General features: G+C 44.2%; 1 protein-coding gene across 2 annotated transcripts; it reads right to left on the bottom strand.

Annotated features, from left to right (window-relative positions):
* Nucleotides 1-244: 244 nt before the first annotated feature.
* Nucleotides 245-19481, bottom strand: ylpm1 (YLP motif containing 1). Of its 2 annotated transcripts, none has more exons than XM_031582048.2 (21): nt 18589-19481; nt 17541-17756; nt 17024-17221; nt 15827-16533; nt 12876-15500; nt 12617-12743; nt 12304-12466; nt 12038-12124; nt 11674-11851; nt 11275-11456; nt 10696-10850; nt 10429-10491; nt 9934-10053; nt 9586-9762; nt 9363-9446; nt 9060-9143; nt 8581-8712; nt 2430-2481; nt 1444-1568; nt 933-1119; nt 245-704 (listed from the first exon to the last, which is right to left on the bottom strand). In XM_031582048.2, exons 1-20 carry the CDS (start codon nt 19132-19134, stop codon nt 973-975), a joined length of 6168 nt encoding a protein of 2055 aa, XP_031437908.1. In that variant the 5' UTR covers nt 19135-19481; the 3' UTR covers nt 245-704; nt 933-972. The 2 variants fall into 2 exon arrangements, with proteins under 2 accessions (XP_031437908.1, XP_012671157.2); XM_012815703.3 differs by having other exon boundaries at nt 8626-8712; nt 18589-19480.
* Nucleotides 19482-19585: the final 104 nt, after the last annotated feature.

The following is a 19585-nucleotide window of genomic DNA, read 5'->3' as shown; positions in this document are numbered from 1 at the left end:
AGTTATAAGCAAAACGGTAGACCCTGAGCATATTAAATAAGTACAAAGTAGGCTATAAACTCATCACCTAAATAGGTTAGTGGCAGGCTACTATGCTCTAAAAGCACTGCCTTAATTTAACAAGCAGTTGATTGTTGAGTTTTTGTTCCGTTTTTTTTTTTTTTCACCCTCAGGCCAAGCCCCTTACTTTGGGAACCACTGGTCTAAGGCAACAATAATGACTCAAAAAAGTTATACAAAACAATATAGAACTTATTTCTTTTAATGTATTCCCCAGAGTTGTCCCAGTAATCACACAGAGGCCAAACATTTTAAACAAAAAACAAATTTCATTTTTTTTTTAAAAGGAAAAACTAAAGGACAAGGTCTGTGGCATTTCACATTAGCTTTTTAAGGGTTTCATTTATTCAAATCTAACAACTAAAACAAAGCATGAATTCTGCTGGGAATACATACAAGGTATAAAAATGACACTGCAGCTATAAGCAGCGTGAAGACTTAGTGTGACTTAGAAGTTAAGTCACTGTGAGCATTCATGAGAAACACCAAAGAGACAGATCACAACTAACGCTGTTTTCTTTTCATGCTCTCCGAGTGGCTGCTGAAGACATCTCATCTTCTCTCTTACAGCGATACGTTAAATAACAGTAACACAAAGGTGGAGACCATTACTAGCTCCATCTGCTGAGTCATGGACTGGCTATCTGAAAGAGAGAGAAAGAGAAACTCCACTGAAACCAAGCAACAAGACAATATATGTTTAAACAATTTAACAGCTAGAAGATCGAAGACTAAAAATCTAGAATGCTGTATTGTAATAACTCCTATTACTGCAGCAGAGTAATTGCAGATAATAAATCTATATATCCATACATTAATGACACCTTAACAAAGAACAGTCACTTTGAAATACGACAAAATGGATTAATTACCTGTGTGGCAAAAGTGTGCAAGACTAACAAAATGTTCTTCTCAGAAATACTTTGTGCGATTAAGAGCTCGCTGGGCTAACTGGCCACTTTCATCCGTGATTTTCTCCCAGTCTGTCTGACCCACTACAAAGCCAATAGCGCGCTTTCGGTCCGCGTCCTTCTTCTCCTCCAGGTCGGCCCATCGCACCTAAGACCAAACCCAAACCAGTGGCGTGATGAAAGACACCAAGAATATGACTATTTTTTACTATGTTAAAAGGAAACAAGACACTAAGAATGAGACTATTTTTCTGTCTGCTCAGGGTTGTTCTCCATTAAACCAAGGACAACAGTGAAGCAACACATTACACATAAACTTGGCATTCACTGTAATAAAAGATGCAGAGGGAAGACGATGGCTAAAACATTGGTTAAATCACAACAGTCAAAGTCAAAGTTTAAGAGGAGTGAAAGAACTGTGAGACTAGTGAGAGTATGTAAAACAAACAGCAGCCAGCGTGAGCATATTTACCCTCTTCTTTCCTGGCTCGGACATCCGCGTGGCGTAGTCGTCTGGCAGCTGGAGGAAGTCCTCCATGCCCGCTACGTCAGACTCGCGCTTCCGTTTGCTCCCACCCACCAGGCCATCCAGCTTGTCTGGAAAAAGAGCGCTGCCAACGTCATCGCCTGCTACTTCCTGCGCCAGCTTTCTGTGCTAGCACACCCATGCCAAAGACAGCTTTCTGTGCTAGCACACCCATGCCAAAGACAGCTTCCTGTGCTAGCACACCCATGCCAAAGACAGGGCTTGACAACTCAAGCAGCTATGTTCAAATGGGTTTCCATTGATTATTAACGTTTCCCTCTGGATCTTGGAAAGGTTTGTAAAAACAGTGACTGCATGGACTCGAAATGAAATGGTTCACTTTCATTGGCTCAAAAGTGACAAATCAAGAACTTTCAAGACATAGTAACAAAAACATTCTACTGCAGTACATACAGGATGATATTTATATCTGCGGTGAAAGGCAATTGAGAGAACGGTCAGAATCTGCATCTGAATGGGCATCTGAATAATTCTAACAATTGTTTAAAATTAATTTCTGGTATACAATTTTAAACCTTCCCACCTCTATGACAACCAGTATATAAAGCTATACTTTGTGCAGCCTAGAAACACCCCAGGTTGCAAGCTACTTAAAGGGGAATGCCAAAACAGATTACCACAGGGGGAAACAAGATTTGGAATATATATCTGCATCAAGTTCTCATCAACTGCTGCACATATCTTTACTGACAATGGTGAAGTATTGCAAAAGAGCCTTCAAGAAATCAACCTTCAATTAGTTGAGGGGTGTAGAGATACAAAAGGCAGAAATGTAGAGTGTGTTTGTGTGTGTGTGTGTGTGTGTGTGTGTGTGTGTACACGTACATATGAGGGTGAGAGACAGACAGACACAGACAGACAGACAGACAGACAGTCGTGCCAGAATAGGAACAGAAGTGGTAAACACCTACCGAGCTTTGCTTCAGATGTGTCCATCTCCCATTTGCTTTTTGGAATGTACCCCTATATTATACAGAGAGAAACTCCAATGGTTAATCCTCCAGATGGAACAGTTTACAGGGAAAACAGAAGTGAGGGAGAGCTGGTAGGACAGAAGGAAATGAAAAGACAAAAAGAAATGGTGGAAAGGGAGAGAGAGAGAGTGGGTGGATATGGTGAAGGGTTCGAAACGGACTTCTTGAAGGAGTTTGGAGAATTCACAAGGCTTGAAAACAGATAAATGCAGACAGTTCACGTAAGTTAAAGTCCATCTCACTTTAGCATGCAACAGAGACCAACGGGTCTTGGCAGGATGAGGCCTTGGGTTAAATAGAATTTAAATAAAACAGGATACCAACATTGGACAGTTTCTTAACATCATCAAGTTGTACAGAGCTTTTTAGAAAAGCAGGCTCCTCTTAAGATTGTGTTTACGTGGTTCTTAATGAATCGAACACACAAAGAAGCATCAGCAAAACTGAACAATAAATATTTCCCAATTGAGTAGAACCTTTACTACTCGTCGCATTTAAAGAACTGGAATTAAAGCATTATTATGACATCGTCTGATGAAAAGGCATCCTATTGGTCAATAAGACAAGCAAATACACACTAGTCATGTATAGTGTGATGAAACAAAAGGATTATATGCCAACAGGATACAAACTACCACAGAGTTCAGCAAGGGGCACAAGGCTTACAGTGGGTCTCGGGATTAAGCAGACGAAACTGAAAACATTTCAAACCAGGTGAAATTGCTGTTTACATCACAAATGGACTGTTTGACAAATTAATAATGTGTCAGATCAGAATACATTTCAAATAATAATTTCACACCATTTGTTTTTTGCCATCTGCAGTTATGCACTGGTATTACGACTTCCTGAAAAAAGTATGTGGCAGTACCGAGTGATCAGGGTGTACTATGTTGAAAACACATCGGGTGAACACTTTTGAAGTGCAACTAAATTGGAACATGTTAAGGTCTATGCATGAATTGATTGTGCTATTAATTTAGCACATTTAAACCTCTGTTGAGTGTCATGTACTCAAAAAGTCAACCAAACAACTATGTCCTTATACTACAAGGTGAAACAAAAAGAAAGGGAAACATTCTCAACCCCTCCCTTTAAAATCATGAACCAAACTTCATAAATCGCTTAACATCAGCGTTTTAAAAAAGTTCAAGCTGGTCTCTAGGTGGAAGTACAGTGCAGTAATTATTCAAAATTAAATTAACGATAGTAGGGATGGGTTGATGATTTTCGAAGTCATTAAATGATAGTATTTTACTATATACTGTATTTTAATATATTTTCCCTTGATTTTATCGGCGCCTGCTAGTAAGGCATTACTGCCACCAGAAGGTGGTGGTAACACACCTAAAGCTGTATGCCAACCGAAACAACAGAAGAAGAACGCTTTACTACCAGGCGCAGATCAAACATTTGTGGTACGGAGAGATTAGATGCTAGCCTACTGTACAAACAGAAGAAACATGCAAAGCCAAAGACTACTACAGCAGTCAAAAAGTTCTGTGTGGAACTCATTAAAAAAACAAAAACAAAGGGCAGTGCAAACTCTGCCTGGTAAAGCATGAATGGGTCTCTGTCTCTCTGTCTGTGTGTGTGTGTGTGTGTGTGTGTGTGTGTGTGTGTGTGTGTGTGTCTGCGTGCGTGTCTGTTTCTAATTGACATGACATAAATCCTTGAGGTCAGTGATTGAAATCTGGACCCACACACAAAGACAACATGTGCAAGCACATTGCTATATTTGCACTGCATTTCCTAAACAGGTCTATGTTTCATTCAGTGCATCACGTCATGTACCATGTCTATGTTCAGTCAGTGTATCATTGACTAGTAGGCTATGCACAGACAAAGGAAGCCGTACAGTGTGAACACGGCAGTCTCTTCTGCGCAGGGGTTGAATAATAGTCAAACAGTTCCCAGCGACTATCGAATGCTAGTTTTGCTGGACATGCCCATCCCTAAAAGATAGTTGGGCAAACAGTTTGTTAGTACAATTGTGCAAATCAGCTCATAAATTATTAATTGTGGGAGAAATCAAACCTCTGTATTTGAAACAGAGCTTTCTGAAGTAAAAGCTTCTAGAAGCTACACCACTCAACTCATTACTGAGTATGACAATGAGTATGTTAACTGAGATTTACAGATTATTTTTTGGTAGTAATCCATTTTGCATCATGTTCATTTTTTAAGGAATAAGGAAAGTCATGTTATGGCGCTTTGAAGCAATGTGGATCTTAAATATAACTGCTGTTGGATTAACAGATCAAGGGAAATACAAGGGTGGTGCTGATATACTTCCCCAATTTTACTCTAAAATGATTAGATAGTAACTAGATAATAGTTATGTAATAATGACAAATCTATTTTACCTCTAACACAAGGTAAGTCAGAATCAAATTATGTATTAACATTTCATAGAACTCTTTTGAGGCTTTCTGAAGTTGTAAATGTCCCATCACTGTTATAAGAGTTTGAGCTGCTTTGTCTAGTTATGATCAAGTAAAATTGACAGAAATTTCTAACACCCCCTGAGGCATTGACGTCAAACTTGGGCAGTCTCTGTGTGAAGGACACAACACCTTACAGGACATATATCCCATAAGAGTGTGATGAAACAAATATTTTTTAACTTCCCAAATATTTGGGCCAGTTCAGTTTGCTTGGCTCTTTTTGTTGCCATTTTAAAATGAACTGCCTTTATTTATCCTTTTAAAAATATTTTTCCATCATGCCATGCAAAACATAATAATAAGTTTGTTCCTGTACCGTTTGTTCAGGAATGCGACACAAATGCAAACACAGACAAAGTGAAAAACAAAACTGCATCACTTATGCGACCCAACCCAAGACATCTAACAATGGTGATGAAATGATACACAGCACAGCACAGGGGTCTTGGTACATATAATGTCCATTTTTAGGAAGATTTCTGCAGCCAACAAGTCGTGTTATGGAGCTTTGTGGAGCAATGTGGATCCCAAGTGTAACTGCTAGTCTGGAGTACACTGGTGGATTAACTGGTGGATTAATGAACGCGGGGAACATGACCCATTGATTTATGGAGACAATTGATGAGTTTTTCAAAATTAAGAGAGATTGTCTTTTGGGGAGGCAGATACTAGAGCCAGCATCCAGGTCAGCTGGTCGGGAGTTAGAGCGTGCTGTGCAGCCCATGGGTCGGTTGTAAGTTAAAGTGCTCAATAAACTAGCTTATGAATTCAACAAAGCTCTGTGTCAGACGTAAAACAGAAAAAAAAAAAACGTAGGCAGCTGCATTAAGTGTGTTAAGGTTAATGTGTTACATATTTCAAATTAAAATCACAAAAAATGTACGTGTTGATTTGGACAGCACTAATTCCCATGCTAAGCTAAGTTTAAACATTTCAGCAACTTGTACAATAACCAGATGTATAACAATCTGTGTTGTGTCAAGTGGCTGAAACTCTAGAATATTCAATAAATGTTTTTGTGTAAAAAGTTGAAAACATTAGTAGACCTAACGAATGATGGATCACAGGTTCATGGAGAAGAATTTCATCATTGCTAAATCTTAAAAGACTAAATCAGTGTAGCAGACACCTAAGAGCAAACTCACACGTGGATGATACCTAAAGAACAGTAATGCCAAAAGGTATGTGAGAACAGCACACTCACACTCAAATGCACACTCAACTGGACACACACCACTTGCAAAAGTTCATTTCCTCTGGTGCAAACTAACCCACTCAGACTAAGATTAGACTGATGGAGCCACGCTGCCACGCTGGAGCCAGTTTCAAAAGGTGAACCAAAGACACTCATTTTGTCACTGCTGTTCGTGAACAAGAGGTGAACAACAGTGCAAAACAAGTGCCTGTGGGACAGACTTACAAGTACAAGGTCCAACATGTCTGACCAAAAGAATACATGTGCGATTTCTGGATAAAGTCTGGACAAATATACACTTCTGAAGTACTTACGAATAAGATGGAGGATTCAAACACACAGTAAAACAAAAAAAAATGTTTTTTTTTTAAATTGACAGCAATATTTTGATAAATGTTTCTGTAAAGTGCACAGGCAAAAGTCCCTACTGTGTGCACCAAAGATTTGAGATACCATGCTTCTTACCAATGAAGGGCTTGTTTCAGTAGGTCTCCATCCCTGTCCCTTCCCAGACACCCTCAGCCCTTTTCTCTTATGTGCTGTGGTTCTTCTCAAGGTTTCCTCCTGATTAACAGGGAGTTTTTTTCTTGCCCCTGTCGCCATTGTGCTTCCTCTAAGGGGGGGTTCAGGCACTGAGACGATTTTATTGTTTTGGTGCTATATAAATAAAATTGAATTGAATTCTCTCTCACTTCTCCCACTGTAATTTGCGCATAATTAAGCTGAATTAGTCCACATAAAAAACAAACCATATTCAATCCAATTTAATGTATTCAGACTACCCAAATAAAGCACCAAAAAGAGAGTGTAGCCAACTTGGTCCTATGGATTAACACTGGATTAATAATATGGATTAATACTTAACCTCCAGTGTGGTGACGGGTATCTTCCGTCTATGCCAACTTATCAAACACTTGTGCAATAAACTCAACTCAGGTAATTTAGTTTGTTTTATGGTGGTTTTTAAGCCATAAACCACCAGAGAATAATTGCTGCTTCTAATAGAAAAAGTGGATGGAAGATTCACTAGCTTCAACGACACACTCACAAATCAGGCCTCAATCGTCGAGTCCTACACAGCTCTAACTGACATGCAACTTATGCAAACAACAGAAATTGCCATTAGAAATGGTAGGAAGAGCTTGTTCAGATAAACAATAATGTTCCAGTCTAAATAACTGGCACAGCTGAAGAAAGTTATGAACCGAAATAGGCAGGAATCCAATTCAGTGGTGATTCTGCTAAATAACATGCAAAACTGTCTTTACAGGATGAACTTACCATATTGAACACAATAACAGCAGAATCACACACAACTTACACCAGTTTACCTAACAGCATCTGTCTTTTTTACCCCCAACTGGCAGATTTCAGACAATTTCACTTCACTGTAAACCAACCACTCCATTTCCAATCTTTACATGTTTTATGATGTTGAAAACCATGTTAGGACATATCCGGTGGCCATGTTCACTTATAATGAAGTCAACCAAATGTTTTCAGACTGTGTTCTGACTCTTCAGACCCACTAACAGACACCAGTCACTTTTAGTGTTCACGGCAGGGAAGGTCCTCAGTTGAACAAGAGAAGTATTGCAGTGACGTATGGATTTATAAATGCATTTTGCGTGCTTGCCTCACCACTTGCCCTGGGAAAAGTTTTTTTTGCTGCTGAACCCATCGAGGTGTATTTCAGTGCAAACTTGCCAGATGCTCTGTTGATTACCATAGGTCATATTGTTTTGTGTGTCTTTGTTGAAATTGATTTGTACATGAAGGTACAGAGTAAAGGACTGTATATCAATTATCTGCAGGAAAAGATCCATATTTGGCAGATAACACATATTGGCCTTGTAGTTTTGTATTTGTTTTTAAGTTTGCAGTATTATTATGAAGGATGGCAAAATGACAACAGTATGACAACAACACATGACGCACACGTAAGTGCGGTGCGGGTTTAAGCAAAGTACAAGTTTAACAGCACTTAAAGGATGCCTGCAATTCAACCTATTTAAATGAACTATTTTGGTAATAACCCATGTGTATTTCCAGTTATTTCATGGAATTCATGTATTCATTCAAATGTATTTGAAAGTTCCAGAACTCCCTTTCATCCCAAGGCATGAATGCCATTTACTTATTTGATTTCATGACTTATGTAAGTAATGACTGATTCTGACAGGAGGAATGTTCGCTGGACACTGCTTGTCCACAAGAGCATGCATAGTTGTTTACGGTTATCGTTTGTTTTTTAAACTACACCAGCCTCTCTCAGTTTGATTTCAACTCGATGAGCTTTTTGTTTTGAATTAATTCATTATTACATGTGCGAGACTGGCAGCATAGGGACACACAGCACACGGTGTTCCGCTGCCGACTACACAGTCTTGCTCACACTGCAATGGCGGACACATGAACGGAAATGCAATGACATAAGCACAATTACCACGTCGACTGATAAAGATGATGCGGAGAAGAGACGGAGCCCTACCCGGTCGGCTTCCTCTTCCTCCTCTTTCTTCACCTTCACCTCCGCCTTCAGCTCTTCTTTGGAAGGGTCAAAGTCTTCCATTTCAACCTTGGAGACAAAATTATTAATATCCACAGAAAATGTCGAAACCAGTAAAAAAAAAAAAGCTTGGTTTTGGTCAACCAAGAGAATGCTGCAGTTTGACAAAAGTGACACAACCCATACAGAGTTTTGCGAGAAAAGTGAGTGGCCTTTTGAACGCAAGAACAAACTGCAAGTATCTAACCGATGACAAGGATTTCGCCAGTTTACAACAAACAACAACTGATGTGTGTTGTTGGATCAGTGTGTAAAAACATGTTTGTGTGAACTGGAAAAAACATTCATTAACTTTCAAATATTTGTACAGGGGCCTTTTGAAAGTTTGTATTTGGTCCAAAACATTGTCCAAGTACCTCTTCAATCGCTGCATCCTGCAGCAGGGACCGGATGTCTAGCCGCACCATGTGACGAGGTGTGGGCTCCCAGCTCCCGGCCATCTAAGGAAAATGTCAAATTATACAGTTTTAGTTCGGTTGTAGTCAGTCGGCTCTTATGTGCAACACAAGAAAAGGAGTACATATTTGTAAATTCCTCTTGAAATAGTGTAGCGTTTAATTAATATCTTTCAACTAAGAATTTCCAGTGGAAAGGATTGAAAATGCTTCTACCTTTTACTTTCCCAAGACTGATGCAAGTTTGATATATTTAATAAACACCTTTGAGAGGTCCTTCATCTTCCGCCCATGGATGTTTCTCTTTGCACATGTCTGGTTGTCTGCAGTAATTTCAGCCACGTATACCTACAAGAAAACAGGGCAAACACACGCTTTTCAGACTGAGAACTAGGAGTACCAGCACACCTCCTTATAAATCCAGAAAAAGAATGAGGATTAGGAGTACCAGCACACCTCCTTATAAATCCAGAAAAAGACAACTCACCTCAAAACCTTTGGTCTTGGCTGCACTCCAGAACTGATCGAAGTATTTGACTCGGTCATTGATCGCATCAATGATTATGAAAGGGAAAAAGCCATCGTCAAGCGTTTTCTTGAAGGTCTTCAGCATACTGTTGCGATAAGTGTCCTCCATCTCTGGCTCGTATTCATATTCTAACACCTGATGGAAAAACAACGAATATGTGATCAGACCACAAACCACAAGCTTTCAGAAAAAATACGCAAGTGAGAACAGCAAGTGACGACTGAGGAAGATGGAATCTGCTTGGTGTCAGATCGGCACAAGTAAACACTTTAATCTGAAAATGGTGACGGGCTGAGATGGACAGACCCTGTGCTTGACATTTTTGCCACTTTCGGGGTCCTTCTCGACTTTCTCCACCTCCGTCATGAAGTAGTCATCCAGACCAAGGACCCGGGGCGGAGCTCCACCACACTCCACTTCCTTATCCTATGGAGAATCATCAACAGTCGTAAACAATCACAACCATAGAGCTCCACCACTCCACTTCCTTATCCTATGGAGAATCATCAACAGTCGTAAACAATCACAACCATAGAGCTCCACCACACCACTTCCTTATCCTATGGAGAATCATCAACAGTCATAAACAATCACAACCACAGAGTTCTCAAGCCGTAAAATGAAAATAAAATACAAGCGTTTTCACTTTTTGACTATTAGATATCCGGCTAATAATTAGCATCAGTGCATTATTGCAGATTTGATCATGACTGTGTGGGCACATGTCCTACGACCTACATACATATACAGTATGTCTAAACTGTCACAAACTGATGATGAATTCAAAGAACAACCACTCACTCGAATCAGTTTTGCTACGTGGCTTTTACCGCTTCCTGAAAGGCCACGCATTATAATGACAATCTATAAGAGAAAAGAACAGGATGTGAGTAACAAAGGAAACATTAACATTTCCTTACAGGCCTTCTGGTGTGTGTATGGGTGGGTGGGTGTGTGTGTGTGTGTGTGTGTGTGTGTGTGTGTGTGTGTGTGTGTGTGTGTGCGCGGGTGTGTGTGTGTTGGTGTGTGTGCCTGTGCGCGCGTGTGTAGACTTTCAAAGATGGTCACCCTGTCTGGACGGCTCGCTCGGCCAGGTGGCTTGAGGAGGTCGTCCACGTTCTTGGTTTCGGCTTTTTTCTCAGCGCGAGGGGGAGGGCCGGGAGCAGGGGCCATGGAGGGTGGCGGCCCAGGAGGTCTTTCATCAGGGTAGCTCCTCCGGTCGCCTGGAAACAGATCGAAGTGTTACACACACATCTACAACATGTTTTGTGTGGGCACTACTTGGGCCACACCTTCTTAACATTATTACAAGGTGCGGTAAGTCATTTTTGTTGACAAAAAATAAAACTGCTTTTGGACTTAACTCTGAAGGCATGATAAATAAACAGTGTTCCCCAATATAACTGTGCCCTTTCCACAACCTGTTCCTCTGTTTCAGCTCCTTTAATGTATTTGTTTGCATGCCCAAATCCCCTAAATAATCAACAAATGCATAAAACATTTCAACAAAACATCACCATGCACAGATAACATAGGAAGCGTTGCCAACAATTATCCTTCAGATATATACCATTCATATGGGTCTAAAAAGATTGAATTAAATTCATTTAGTTAAAGTTAGTTAGTTAGTTAGTTAGTTGATCTTACTTCCATAGCCCGGGGGGCCTGGGGGGCCGTGCTCAAACCGCTCCGGTCCTCGATCGTACGGCGGCCGGTCATAAGGTGGCCGACCATAAGGCTCTCGGTCCCGGCTGCTGCGCCCCTCTCTGTCCCTTTGATCACGCTCCCGATCTCTGTAGCCGGGGCGACCTGGGGGCCCTGGTGGTGGTCTGTGACAGACAGACAAACAAACAAACAAACAAACAAACATGTCAAGTAACAGAACCATGAAGATGTATGGGCAAGCTTATGCTTCCAGGGTCACAGTAATTGTAGCCTATCTGAATCACAAATATTTGCGCACACACACACACACACACACACACACACACACACACACACACACACACACACACACACGCGCGCTCACACACACAAAACACGCACCGGTCGTCTCTGGGGAAGCGCTCCCGATCAAATCGTTCTCTGTCGTGGTCCATGCCGGGCCGGTCCCTGTAGGAGTCCCTCTCCCGCTCCCTGCTCCACTCCCGGCGCCCCATATACGGATCGTTCCGCCGGTCGAAGTACGGATCTCGGCCATACGGATCTCTTGGGCCTAGCGGTTCTGAGGAAAGCCACATTGCCGTCTCTTCAGTAACAAGGACTTTTTTTTTTTTACATATTCTTTTATAATTCAACATTACTGTTAATAACACCCGTTTGTAAAGCTTACTGAATACAGTTAGAGGAAACAGGATGTTCATATGACTGGAGAATACAGATAGCAAAGTCCGGTTTTAAAGGGGCCTACCCTTTTCATACGACCTCTCAGAGACAGGGTCAGGCCTCAGGATGATCCTTTCACCATAAGACATGCGCTCCACAGTCGCCCCAGTCTCTGAAATGCAGAAAGACAGGTATATGGAAGTTTAAAAAAAAGTGTATTCTTCTAAAATATTTTATAAAGTTATATCAGCAGACCACCAGCAGCACTTGAAAAGTTAGAGAAAGTACTTCATGTTACTGCCTATGTGGAAAGGTCATGTCTATGAAATATCTGTAAATAAAAATTCCTACCATGCCCATGTCCATAGTCCACAGTCTTTCCAATTATGGGCTTTGTTGATGGTGGAGGTTGTGGGTGGAAACCACCTTCTTGTGGTGGTGGGCCATATCCAGAATCCCATGACGGTGGTTTCATTCCCGGAGCCTGTCCAGTCTCCGGCAAGAGACCTGTGGACTAATCAATGTGAAAGGGGAGAAATGACAAAGGGAATACAATGCAAAGGCATCATCCGTTTCAAGACTATTCACTTATTATGCCCATATGTTAAAAGCTACATACAGGTATGAGAGCCAGAAACTTGACAAATAACATTCATTGTTATACCTGAAGGGCGGTCTTAACTTCAGGTGGAATTTCCAGCCCAAGGAGACCAGGTGGCAGGTCGGTCTTCACCTCAGGAGCCGCGGATGTGGCCATCTCACCCCCTGTACCTTTAATTTCCTGGAGTTCTCTGTTGACCAAAAGTCATTATAAACATTTTAAACAAACATTTTATAAACACATTATAAACAAACTGCTGTGTTCCGATGAGTAATCATGGTGGTGATCTTTCCAATTTATCGAGAGGAATCTCCGCAATTACCTGATCATTTTCAGCTCCTGCGCAGCTTTTAGGATGATCTCGTGCTGTCTTTGGGAAAGCGCCAGAATGCCCTTTGCAGACCCTGGAGACGACGGCTCAAGAGAGGCATCGGGATGGTTCCCAGGGGGCCCTGGGGGAGGTGGATGAGGGATGTCCATGCCAGGCTCCGAGGCTCCCTCGAATGAAGGCCTCCGAGGCTCCATGCTGGGAGGGTACGTTCTTTCCGGTAAGGGCTTCTCCCAGTCTGGCTGGCCCCGGTAAGGGGGCTGTCTGGCACCATACGGAGGCTCGTCCGGATAACCACCCCCCTCGTAATCTGGTCTGCCCTGATCATCTTCCTCATAAGGATACGGCCTCTCTCTGCCTTCAGGCCACCGGTTGTCTCGCATGCGCTCCGGTGGGCCATGGGGAGGGTAGGGTGGATACTCCCTGCCACCGCGTTCAGCCTCCCAGTCTTTGGGTGGCGGAGGCGGAGGATGGTAGTCCTCCTGGCCATGTTCGTAGTCTCGAGAGATGAAATCTCGTGGTGGCGGTGGCGGCCTTCTGTACCCATCTTCAGGCGGTGCGTACTCATCCTCGCAAGTCTCTTCGTATATTCCCTCTGGGTCTTCGTGTGGGAACGGCGGCCGCCTCCTGGGATGTCCCGGACCAAAAGGTGGTGGCCTTCTTATATCCCTCTCCATGATGGCATGGGGAGGCGGTGGAGGGAGGCGTCTAGGTTCTCTGCCATGCGGTGGAGGTGGCCATGCAGGGTCGCGCTCCATAGGGTCGTGGTAAGGTGGCAGTCCACGCGTCTCTCTCTCCATCATCTCTCGTGGCGGTGGGGGCCGCCTCATGTCCCTCTCCATCATCCCGTGGTGAACAGGATGACCCCGGGGAGCAGGACCTCGGTGCATCGGAGGGCCCATATGACCTCTGGGAGGACCTTTGAAGCCCAGGGGAGGCCCATGAGGATCGTGCTCCATGCCCTCCATATGAGGAGGAGGCGGTCGCCTTGGACCCTGGTGCATAAAGCCTCGAGGCGGAGGGGGTCGCCCGCGCATACCGTGGGGGAACGGAGGTCGTCCACGCATGGGGGGCCTTCTGGCGTTCCAGTATGGGTCTTGTTCTTCCCAGTACTCCGATTCCGGTTGTGGTTCTGGTGCCTCTTCCCAGTGTTCAGCCTGTTCTTCCACAAGCTCCTCCTGGCCCTCAGCCTCTTCGTAGTAGTCTTCTCCAAAGTGATGCTCCTCGGGGTGCCACATGTCCTCCTCACGGAGCGGTGGCCCTCTTCCCGGCATCCTTCCGGGTTCTGCAGACGGATCCCCCCACTCATAATCCACCTCCTCTTCGCCTCTTTGCCTCATGTGCTCGTGCGGGGCTTCATAGTCATACCCAGAGCGCTCCTCTTCTTCAGCTGGCTGAATGCTGGGGTTGTATCCATGCGGTGGGCCCATTGGCCCCCCGAGCATTCCTCGACCACGGCCGCGTCCCCTGCCATGCATAAGCATTGGCATTTGCCCTCGGCCTCTCCCACGCGCCATGGGTGAAGGACCCATCTGATTATCGTCGTGCGGAGGACCTGGAGGAGGCTGACGAGGCACGTCATGAGGCATGGGTCTCGGAGGGGGCCCGTTATTGACACTACTTTTTGCCTGACCTGGTGCCTGACTGGGAGTTGTGGGAGTCTGTTTCAGCGGAGTAGCAGAAGGTGCTGACACCGCAGGTTTTAAGGCCTCTGCCTCCTTAGCCTTATCTGTGGCTCCAGCGACCTGTTCTTCTGCTTTCTGCTGCGTGTCCTTTTGAGAAGTCTGAGGAATTGGGTCGCTCTGGACAAAGAAACCATTCCCAGAATCAACAATGTCATCAGCCAGTGCATCGTCGACTGTGCTTTTTTTATCTTGAGGTGTCGATTCTTGGGATCCAGCCTGCTGGACCTGTGATCCAGTAGTTTTAGGTGATTCCTCTTTAATTTGAGCAGCAGATCTTGGATTCACTTGGGACCCAACACCAACTTGTGGTTGAGATCCAAGGGGTCGTTCAAAACGGGACATTGGACCCTGTCCTGGACCAGGTGGCCTTTCAAAGCGGGACATTTGACCCTGTCCTGGACCAGGTGGCCTTTCAAAGCGGGACATTGGACCCTGTCCTGGACCAGGTGGTCTTTCAAAGCGGGACATTGGACCCTGTCCTGGACCAGGTGGTCTTTCAAAGCGGGACATTGGACCCTGGCCGGGACCAGGTGGTCTTTCAAAGCGGGACATTGGACCCTGGCCGGGACCAGGTGGCCTTTCAAAGCGGGACATTGGACCCTGGCCGGGACCAGGTGGCCTTTCAAACCGTGGGGAATTCTGCCCTGTACCAGATGGCCTTTCAAACCGTGACATCGGATTCTGTGTCGGCCCTAGAGGTCTTTCAAATCGATTCAGTGGATTTTGTAATAGGCCAGGTGGCCTGTCGAACCTTGATGAGGCATTCGAGGGAGGCCCAGGGGGGCGTTCGAAACAAGGAGCATTTTGTCTCATTGGTGGCTCAAATCTCCCAGGAGCTCCTCTAGGAGGCGGGTTGAATCTTTGCCTTGGATCAAATCTGGGCGGTGCATTAAACCGCTGTTGTTGTGACAGATCAAACCTTGCTCCATCAAACCTGCAACAAATTTTCACATCATATTAAATTGATGACATCAACAATGAACTGAATTTGCTACAAAAATCGTTCAATTTCACAAGGCCAGACAAGAACACATCAAAGGAAAACTGTTTAGAAATGTAGCTATTGGTAACACTAGCCAGGCTGGCGGTCCTTCAACATTACACTCGACCTTCATTAAACATTTGATAAGATCATAAAATTTAAAACACAATAACCATATCGTTACCACCCATATTTGTACCAAATTCCACTATGGTTGTCCTGAGATGTGTCTCATAATACTTTCCTGGCTCACTAACTAAACCATAAGGGTCCTTTACCTTGGGCCTCTGGGGCCCTGAGGGCCTAAGGGCCTCATTCCAGGATGGGGAGGTCCAGCATTATTGTACGGTTCCGGCATGTTCTCTGCGCCTGCTGTCTGGTACAACTCAGATGTGGGTGTGGACATGGTGGGCGCTGCAGAAATGCCCCCTTGACTTGTGGTTACGGCAGGAGGTTGTCCTGTAGGGGGAGGACCTGAAGGAGGTGGTCCTACAGGTGGCGGTCCTGAAGGAGGTGGCCCTGCGGGATGCTGCCCTGAGGGAGGCGGTCCTACAGGCGTTGGTCCTGAAAGAGGCGGTCCTACAGGTGGTGGCCCTGAAGGAGGCGGACCTACAGACTGTGGTCCAACAGATGGTGAATGCTCCATGTTTGCAGGTGGTTGTGGGTGGTGCACCTGTGAATCTGGGACAGGGGGCTTGTTCTGCCCATACTGGCCCATCATACCACCATAGCCAGGCGGGGGGCCGTACTGGTGCTGCATGGTCCGAAGGGTCGTGACCCTCTCCTGCAAATGTGCTGCTGTGGAGTTCATCTGTTCCTGCCACTGTTTCCACTGGGCCTCATAGTCCTGGAGTTGGTCTTTATGGGGGTAGGAATGGAACTGTTCCTGCCATAGTTTAAAATGCTGGTCCCAGTCCTGGTACACGGGAGTAAATTGCTGCTGCTGCACATCATAGTGTTTCAGCTGCATATCCAGTGGCATGGTCTGGGGTGAAGATTGGAGAAAGATCAACTTGCAGGCAACAAAAACAAACAATACAAAACAAAAAAACACAACAACATTCTAAAACTCACTAGTTTCCCTTTAACCATTACTGTCAAAACTTCACAACTACCTTCATACTCTAGGTTGAGTGTGTGTTTGCCCCATAGAGTGTGTGTTTGCCCGATAAGAGTGTGTGCTTGCCCCATAGGATTACATTGTAGCTGTGTTTTGTGGTTATAGCACTCGCTCAATACTGGACCGATTCAGAGTTCTCCTTTAACCATGAAGCTCACTGTGCATTTGGTTTGCAATGTTCATCTCCTTATTAAAAAAAACTTAATCTCACATTTCCCGAGATCATTACTAGGCAATCCACTGCACAGCAGCGCACCAGCATGACATAAATGCATCAGCCTATAACCATAAAGGAGCTATATAAATAAAGTTTATTATTATTATTATTATTATTATAATAATCATGGGGACGTACCTGGAGATGTGCTGGCTGCTGGATGAACTGCTGATACTGCTGCAATATCCGCTGCAGCTGGGCGTGCTCCTGCATCAGAGCCTGGTACTGGTGCGCTGCCCTCTGCTGCTGGGCCTGCTGCCACTGGGCTGCCGCCGCCTGCAACTGCTGCAGACGAGCCGCCTCGAATGGGTCCCCGGTGTTGATGATGTTGTCAGCCTAAGAGTGAATTCGACAGGTACATATAATGAATGCATGTTCTAGAAAGCGTACACTGGCCAAAGCTTTCAGAGTCTTCCTAATTTGGTAAACTCCCGTCAGTCTTTATTGCCAATACAGACTACATCAGAACGTACTGAAGTGTGTGGGGAGTAAATACCATACAACATTTAAACTACCGCTAAGCAAAAATCAGGACAGTAATCTTCCATGAATATAAAATGTGTTTCTCTGCATAAAATGTTGGCCATTAATAAATCAAGGATTTTGAGGACCCTCTGTTATATTATTGGCAAAATGTCTGTTGTTGCCCTCCTACCTTAGGTTCCTCAGGTGGAGGTGGAGGAGGTGGTTCTTCTTTGGGGGGAGGTGGAGGTGGAGCATTCTTAGGAGGCTCGACAGGCGGAGGTGGTGTATCAGCTTGTTTCTGTTTTTTATCAGCAGGCTGACCGTCACCTTGACCCTGTTTTGCCCTCTCATTCTTAAGCTTCTGCAGATTCTGTAGGTGTTGCTTATACCAGAACTGTTGCTGATCCTAGGTGTGACAGGATTAAAAGAAAAGATTGGACATCATGTGATGTGGTCAGCTACAGTTATCACCACCCGATGAAGCTTTGTGATCTGAGAGGAGAAAGTATCATGATCTTAAGAATGTAGGAAAATGAAACAAAATGCTTAATTGGATGGGTGGCTGGAAGGATGAATAAATGTATTCATGTAGGGTACTGATTATGCAGGGGGAAACGTTTATAGACATCATACAAAAAGATATCCTAGAAACATCAGTTTACGCGCAGCTACACACCAGGAAGGGAGAAACCATCCTGGATAGAATGATAATATCAAAGAGTTTGTAAAAACACTATTTATAATAGATGTCTCCAACAGCTTTTAAAGAGAAAACTATATTGTACTCAGAGAGAAAGGCCTTTACCTAACGTAAACTCTACGTTATGGTCACTGAAAATGAAGCTAGACAGATTGTGTTTATGCTTGGAAATACGTTCTGTTATTGTCTGGCCAGTCTTTTGGCCCAAACTATTTTATCCCATGGCTTCTCATACCATTAAAGAACCAAGGAGCAAGAATATGCATTAATCAAGTTTCGATTATAACAAAAGGAGAAAGAGAAAACACCTGTTACTCTCTACACCACTCTGTGTTGTTCCATTAAGAAAACAGGATTGTGACAGCGGCAAGAAAACAGGTTAAGCTATAGGATAGCTATCCAAGTATCAAAATAACTGAAATGCTGGGCTGATTAATCGTCACTTGCTTTCACAAAGGCGCTAGGTATAACAAAAAATGCTAGCTACCAATAGCTTGCTGTACCACTTTAACGCTACTAAATACATTACTTATAATACCTGCAATGTCATCGATGTAAAGTCGGGATTCTCTTCCTGCTGTGGAAAACAGATCGCTGGTGAGTCTTTGGGAGCATTGTTATCATTATTAGACGTCTGAGCCCTGGGAGCAGCATAGTACTGTTGGGCAGCCGGAGGTATAGGTTCAGGTGGTTTAGGTGGCGCATCTTCTTGGGGCTGTGGCGGCGCAGACCCAGGTGGACCTCGCGGGGGTTCGGACTGATCATTAGGGTAGTTCGTGGTTGTATCCTGACCGGGAGGCAAACCCGGGGGAGCCCCTTGACCTTGCCAGACATCAGGGCCTCCTCCATAACCACCACTGTAATGAAGCACCGACTGCAGTTGTTTCTGATGGAGCTGTTGCAGTTGTTGCATCTGTTGCAAATGTTGCTCCCGTAAACTTGAAACATTGGACGACGGTGGAGCACCATATCCCCCTAACGCCGCTCCTGGCGGCGCTGGGGCCCTCACCGGTGCCGATCTGGGCTCAAATTGATTAGTGGGAGGTGGTTGTCCACCTCCATAATTTCCCCACGAAGGGTACATGCTTCACCAAAGCGAATGTAACGTTAGGCCTTTGTGTTCACATAAAGCCGGTCCTGTTAACAATCTGTTTATTTAAACTTTCATACCATTCTTCAACACATATGGTGTAGGCATGCGCGCACACAATCGACCTGAACCTACTTTGCAGTGGTTATAATTGAAGAAAAACTAATACATATAAATGCTTCCCGCTTCAGCAGTTCTTTGCCCGTGCTAACTGGCTAACGCATTTCTTTCTGCTTAAAGTTTCAGGAAGTACGATTACGTTTTTTCACGTCATATCCGAGACTCCTTAAGGATATAGCACCCTCCTCTGGCTGTCAGAAGCAAATACCCTGCATGATGAAATATTATTTATTTTAATTTGTGTACGTTGTGCATATAGTGTAAAAGCAGCGTTGCACTCGCGTTTCACATCTCACTGATGTAATGCACATGTGATCTGAAAGTG

The sequence above is a fragment of the Clupea harengus genome, chromosome 15 (assembly GCF_900700415.2).
Source record: "Clupea harengus chromosome 15, Ch_v2.0.2, whole genome shotgun sequence".
Classification (NCBI taxonomy): domain Eukaryota; kingdom Metazoa; phylum Chordata; class Actinopteri; order Clupeiformes; family Clupeidae; genus Clupea; species Clupea harengus.
The sequence above is the reverse complement of the archived record's forward strand: the minus strand, read 5'-3'. Positions and strand labels throughout refer to the sequence as shown.